At 47.9% G+C, this 6,159-nt stretch overlaps 1 protein-coding gene across 1 annotated transcript; it reads left to right on the top strand.

Moving 5' to 3' along the window:
* The first annotated feature begins 9 nt into the window (after window positions 1–9).
* LOC106751325 (small subunit processome component 20 homolog) lies at window positions 10–5,668 on the top strand. Its single transcript, XM_014632207.1, has 2 exons — window positions 10–4,112; window positions 5,042–5,668. Exons 1-2 carry the CDS (start codon window positions 100–102, stop codon window positions 5,382–5,384), a joined length of 4,356 nt encoding a protein of 1,451 aa, XP_014487693.1. The 5' UTR covers window positions 10–99; the 3' UTR covers window positions 5,385–5,668.
* Window positions 5,669–6,159: the final 491 nt, after the last annotated feature.

Raw genomic sequence — 6,159 nt, 5'->3', positions numbered from 1 at the left:
TCTGCGAAAGCGTCGCCTTGCCTCAGCGGTGTGGCTTTGGACAAATGGAGGAAGTACATTTTAGATGTACGGAATATCAAGCCCGAGAGTGTAAATTATATGTTAGTCGAATTGAAAACATTGTCCACCGATGTTATTTCGCTCGACGCAATGAGAACTTTGATCATTCTGCCACACTTGAAGCCTTTGCGCGAGGAACTAAAGGATGCGTTAAAGACTGGATTGCTGTCTCTGTATCAGCGAATGTTGAGGCATGACAGTGCAGAAGATACCAGGAACATCAGTGAAATAACTTTTGTATTTTTATTGACGCTCGAATCGATGATACACGTGTCAGAGCCGGACGATCTTCACGAGTTTTTGCTGAAGTCTGACGTGAGAATAGTCGATCTTGTTACCAGATATTACGATAATAAATTCATCTTGAACGCGATAGATCTGTGCCTAACGTACTTCGCAGCGTCGCGATGCCACAAATATTACATCAACCCGGCCTCGTTCGACACGTTGCACAACAACACAGTGAAAAAGATGGGCTCGCCTTACAGCAATGTGCGGTTGATTGTGGCACACTTGTACTCTTTGTTCGCCAATGTGGAAGAGCTGCGGTGCCAGAGGCAGGATAACGGGAAGAGTGCTGCGGAGCTCGTTTACCTAGCTGAATGTAAACCCGCGACTATACAAACGTACCGTGACAAGTTGTTGCATTTGCAAGCCTTGGAGTTTCACGGTCGCGCGCTGGCCAATCTGGATCCGAGGTATCGCGAGTTCCCGTTGCGATGTTTGATCGCTAATTTATACGTGAACTTCTCCCTACTCTGGGAGCCTGTGAGCGCGATTATAGCTGGTTATGGCAACAAGGAGTGTCCGCAGTTTTGGCCGACGTTCCTCTCCGAAATAACGTCCGAAGACAAGCCGGAAGTCGAATGGAGATCGCCGTATCATTGTCACGTCGTCTCCTCGCTGATAACGTCCGTGGAGGAGCACAAGGACAAGCCCGATTTCGAGAACCACAGGATCCTCCTGTGGAAGTGCATGGCGCGCTTCTCGCACTACGCCGAATCGAAAAACAGAGACTTAACCGTGCTCTTCATCGACTTCGTGAATGCGAATTTCTTCAGATCCAATTCGGACGACGGCAAATCCTGCGATATCGGGAAGCGCAAGGAGTCGTCCGACGCGATGGAAGTACCGAGAAGTGCCGTCGAGAGTGCCGACGAAGAGGAGGACGCGAGGGCCGCGCCGACGAGTAAGATGAGCAAGAATCACAGGATGAAACTCTTAATCGCCCAGATGGAGATATTCGGTAAAGTGCAGAATCCGAGAGTCCTGCACCGGGGGGCGGAGATGCGTCAGATTTACCTGGATCTGCTTTCCTCGAAGAACGCCGATGTGCAAAGGGCGGCTCTGAATTGTCTCTTCACCTACAAGTACGACTATCTCCTGCCGTACAAGGAATCTCTGTACGGTCTGATCAGCGAGAAGAATCTCCGGACCGAGCTGGCACGCTTCAAACTGGACGCGGAGAGCAACGTGATACAGGAGGAGCATCGGCAGGATCTCATGCCGATCGTGATGAGAATCGTCTACGCCAAGATGATCATGAAGACCGGCATGAGGAGCGGCGGGAAGGCCGGCGGGTTTGCGCGGCGGAAGGTCATATTGCGCTTCTTGGGCGGTACGCGGGAGGACGAGATGATCGAGTTCGTGAAGATGGCGTTCCGACCGCTCAGGTCGTACGTGCCGGTGGAGACGTTCGACCTGGGCCGACACGCCCGGAAGATCGTTGACGCAGTCGACCTGGGCAGCATCATGCCGCCGAAACGCATGCAGAGCGCGGTGAACTTGCTGGCGATAATGATGGAGCAGTTCGGCGGCGAAATGTCGGCGAAGTTGCTGCCGCATTTGCTCGGAATGCTGATCTGCATCCTGGCCGAGGCGACCGGGATCCTCCGCCGATCGGAGGAGGTTTACCCGGGCTACCTGCCGGCGATCAAGAACGTGAGGACGAGCTGCGTCGGCGTGCTCGCCAGATTCTTCGCGCATTTCGAGGACTACGAGTGGAAGCGGCACGAGATAGACGCAGTCTTCGACGTCGCGGTCTTCCCCAGGTTGGAAAAGTTGCCCGTCGAGAGTATCCACAGCCCCACGACCTTGTTGAAGCTCCTCATGGCCTGGGGAGAAAACCCGCGGTATTACCCGTTGTTCGTGAAGCACCGGGAAGACGACAAATCCGTGACTCCGCTGCACTACGTTTTGCAACTTCTCTCGAATCCCAGGACGCACGGGTCGGTCGTCAACGCTGTCCTGGCGATTGTCGAGAAGATGCTGACGCTGCAGGACTACGGTGAGATGCGGGTCGACGGGCCGCCGTTCTTACCGCTGACGCCGGTGTTGACGAATTTGCTCGAGGTGGACGAGAAGACGCTCTCGAACGGGGTTAATTACGGCTCGGCGATCCTGCTGCCGCACGTGCCTCGCGTCTTGGAATTCATCCGGGACAGGCTGAAGAGATCCAGCAAAGGCGTCGGCAGGATCGAGCTGGCCATACTGTCACGGATCTCCGAGTTCGTCACGGACGCGGGCACGTGCGACACGCTGTTGACGCTGATACTGCCGATATTGACGAAGAAGGCGACGCGCGACAGCGAGGAGGCCGTTGCGGAGCTGCTGACGACCGTCGTGAACCTCGTGAGGATCGTCGACAGACCGGAGACTCATCTACGCGCCATCGCGCCGCTGATGGGCCTCGCGTCGGGCACGAGCGTCCGCAGACTCCTCGTGCTGCTATGCAACACCGTCGCCGAGAGGTCCGCGGCGGAGCGTCGCGAGGCGTTGACGCGCGAGTGCGGGGTCCTGGGCGCGCTCAACGCCTCGGACCACAGGTGGATCGATCAGCCGGATTTCCAGAAGCGGCTGGACGCTTTCGGGACGATCACCGGTCTGGCCGAGGAGGGCGCGATCTCGCTGGAATTCGGCGCGGCGGTGATACACAATTGCTTCTACTTCCTGAGGACCGAGTCTGACCTGGCGATGAGGGACTGCTCCGGACAGTGCTTGAAGCTCGTCGCGACGACGTTGGCGAGGGAACACCGGAGCGACGCTTCGAACAGGCGTTACCTGATGGACGACACCGTACTGCTGCTCGCGAGGAAGGGGATCGTCAGTAGGAACGAGGCCGTCCGCCTGCAGTCGATCGCGCTTGTGGGTCACCTCGCACTGGAGTGCGCGGACGTGCATCCCGTCCTGCGGGACCTGTCCCTCCTGGCCAATCGGGCCGATCCCGAAGTCGACTTCTTCGAGAACATGCAGCATCTGCAGCTGCACCGGAAGGCGCGCGCCTTACTGAAATTCTGCGCGCTCGCCAAGACCCTGGAGAAGCCGATCAACCCGAGGACACTAGTGCAGTTCATCCTTCCCCTCGGCTCGTCGTACCTGTGCAACGAAGCTTACGCTCACAAGAACAGCATCGTGGACGCCGCCATCGAGACCGTCGGGACAGCCTGCAGATTTCTGCCGTGGCACCATTACGAGATCGTCCTGAAGCACTACCTGGGCAAACTGAGGAGCTCCGTGGAATTCCAGAAGCAAATCGTCCGGGTGATCGTGGCGATACTGGACTCCTTCCATTACGACCTCTCGAAGTACAAGTCGTCGGCGGAGGTTGCGAAAGCTGTCCCGGCCGAAAGGACCGCCGACGAAGGGAAAGTTGACGGGGGAAATGTGAATCTCGAAGGTACGCAAGAAGCTAATGAAAGTAGTGAAGAGGAATTAGATGAGGCACTGAACGATGAAAACGTCGAAAGCATCGAAGAAGTAATTGAGAAGGGCAGTGAAGCGAAGACGGAAAGTCTGCTGATTATCGAGAGGCAAATATTACTTTCTCAATATGGAGCGAAGAGGGTGATATTCAGCATATCGAATGGCCTGCTGCCCCAGTTACACCGGTCCATCGTGGCCAGAACTCGGCGGGAGGACACTCACAAGATCAACAGGAGGAAGATCGCGTCCGAGACGGAAGAAGACGATTTACTGCGAGTCCCTATCGCTCTTGCGCTTGTGAAGCTGCTGCAGAAAATGCCCGAGGATCTTCTGGACGCGAATCTGCCGGGGTAAGTGCGCGATGACACCCGACGGTGTCGTCAACAGGACAGCGTATCTAGTAAGCAAGAAATATTGAATCCATTTTTTTAATTACGTTAAGTTTATGTGGATGTTATAAACATTTTGACGTAATATTTTATGAATGTTTTTACACTGTTACTTGATAATATAGTATTCTTAAGTATGAAAATCATAGTGTAAAAATCTTATTTTTAATATTTGGCTCAAGTATTGTCAACAGTGACGTTGTACACAACATTAAGAACTATACATATTTGTAGACGTTATACAGGGTGTGTAACAAAAGGTCGGGACTCCGAGATATCTCGAAAAATATCAGTTTTATAAAAAAATGTTTCAAATAACAGTTGTAAAATTTAAAAAGATGTGTTTACTGATCTTATCAGTTTGAACCCGGGTGGCGTCGCCAAGGTCAGGGCAAGTTCACCTTGAATTTTTTAAATAAAATTTCCAATTTTTAATTACAAATTTTTACAGCCCTTCTCGAAGATTGGAGAATAGATTTTTTTAAATCCTGCAACTTTATTTGAAACATTTTTTTTTTTATAAAATTTATATTCTTCGAGATATTCCGGAGTGGCGATCTTGATATATTCTGTATAAAATGTCAATGTAATAATTTTGTGTTAATGATTTCTTACTTACTAAATACACAGTTTCGGAAAAACTGTTTTTCCCCATTTTTCCACGGATTTCTTCGGCTTCAGTACCAAGGGTACAAACATTCGTTTAGAAAAATTCACATGTGTTCGATTAAAAAAAAGAAATTTACCTTTCCTTAAAGAAAAAGTAAGAAATCAAAGAAATCCGCGGGAAATTGGGAAAAAATAGATTTTAAATAAAAACCTAAAAATTATAGGATAATGCAACATTCTATGTCTTAATGTACGAGAGGATCTAATGCATATATTTTCAGGATTTTCATGAAATTATGTACATTCTTGAAATCGCGCATGGAATCGGTTCGACGTGCGACTCGCGAGATACTGCAGAAGATCATGATAACATTAGGCCCGAAGTATCTTCATTATCTTTTGAAAGAAACCAATACACTGTTAACGAAAGGTTTCCAAGTACATGTCCTTGTGTATACAGTTCAGTCCGTATTATCCGCACTGAAACCGTATTTCCAAAAGTTGGACATCAATCATAACTTGCAAAGCATTCTGTCTGTAAGTATTGCCACATATACCATAAACAGTTTTAAATTTATAAGGTCTATTTTTTCTTTTAACAAATCATCATATAGGGCTGGGTGAGTTAATTTTTATTTTAACACATTGACTGCCGAGCCGAAAAAGTGCTACACACATTCAAATAATATTTACTTGACACATTAACTGCCGGTCACGTGAGGATGTGTTGATGGTTACATAATTCCCGCCGAACGCGTGACTGGCTACTGATACATCACCCCGCGCTGGCGCATGATTGGCTTTGTAGCGTTGACGCCATATCACGTGCCGGCACGGGATTGGCAGCGAAAGTGTTAAACTAAGTTATAAGTTCGAAATTAGTGGTCTATCACACACAGTTAAGTTAAAAGCCATTTAAACGAAAACTAACTTAATTAAAATTTAAGTTAGTTAAGAAAAGTTAATATTAAATTACTTTGTGGAAGTTAAAAGTTAATAATGCAAAAACATGTACACACACGCACACATATATATGTTTTTTTGCATAATTAACTTTTTAATCGTAAAATAAATTTACGCTAAATAAAGAAAAGTATGTTATAAAAAAATGTGCCGACTGTTCTGTGCTCAGAATTCCACATAAAAAAAAGAGCTACTCAAGGAGCCAACAAATTCTGCTGGCATTATTTATTTATTTTATATTATAACAAACACCTGGGGTAAATTATTGATAGTGTTGATGAATTATTTTAACGTAAATAAAATAAAAAAAGTTAATAAGTTGAAATTAGTGCATTTTCAATTAACTAGTTTAAATATATAAGTTAAAAGTTAATTCATTTAAAATGAACCAAGTTAAGTTAGAAATTATGAACTTTATAACTTAACTTTTAATTGA

The sequence above is a fragment of the Dinoponera quadriceps genome, unplaced genomic scaffold, assembly GCF_001313825.1.
Source record: "Dinoponera quadriceps isolate SergipeBrazil2010 unplaced genomic scaffold, ASM131382v1 scaffold11294, whole genome shotgun sequence".
Classification (NCBI taxonomy): Eukaryota; Metazoa; Arthropoda; class Insecta; order Hymenoptera; family Formicidae; genus Dinoponera; species Dinoponera quadriceps.
The sequence above is the reverse complement of the archived record's forward strand: the minus strand, read 5'-3'. Positions and strand labels throughout refer to the sequence as shown.

Excerpts from the sequence above, each read along its gene's own strand:
- LOC106751325 (XM_014632207.1), top strand. The coding sequence starts at position 100 with ATGTTAGTCGAATTGAAAACATTGTCCACCGATGTTATTTCGCTCGAC. Across the intron at positions 4,113-5,041 it reads CTGGACGCGAATCTGCCGGG|GATTTTCATGAAATTATGTA; the intron begins GTAAGTGCGCGA and ends ATATATTTTCAG.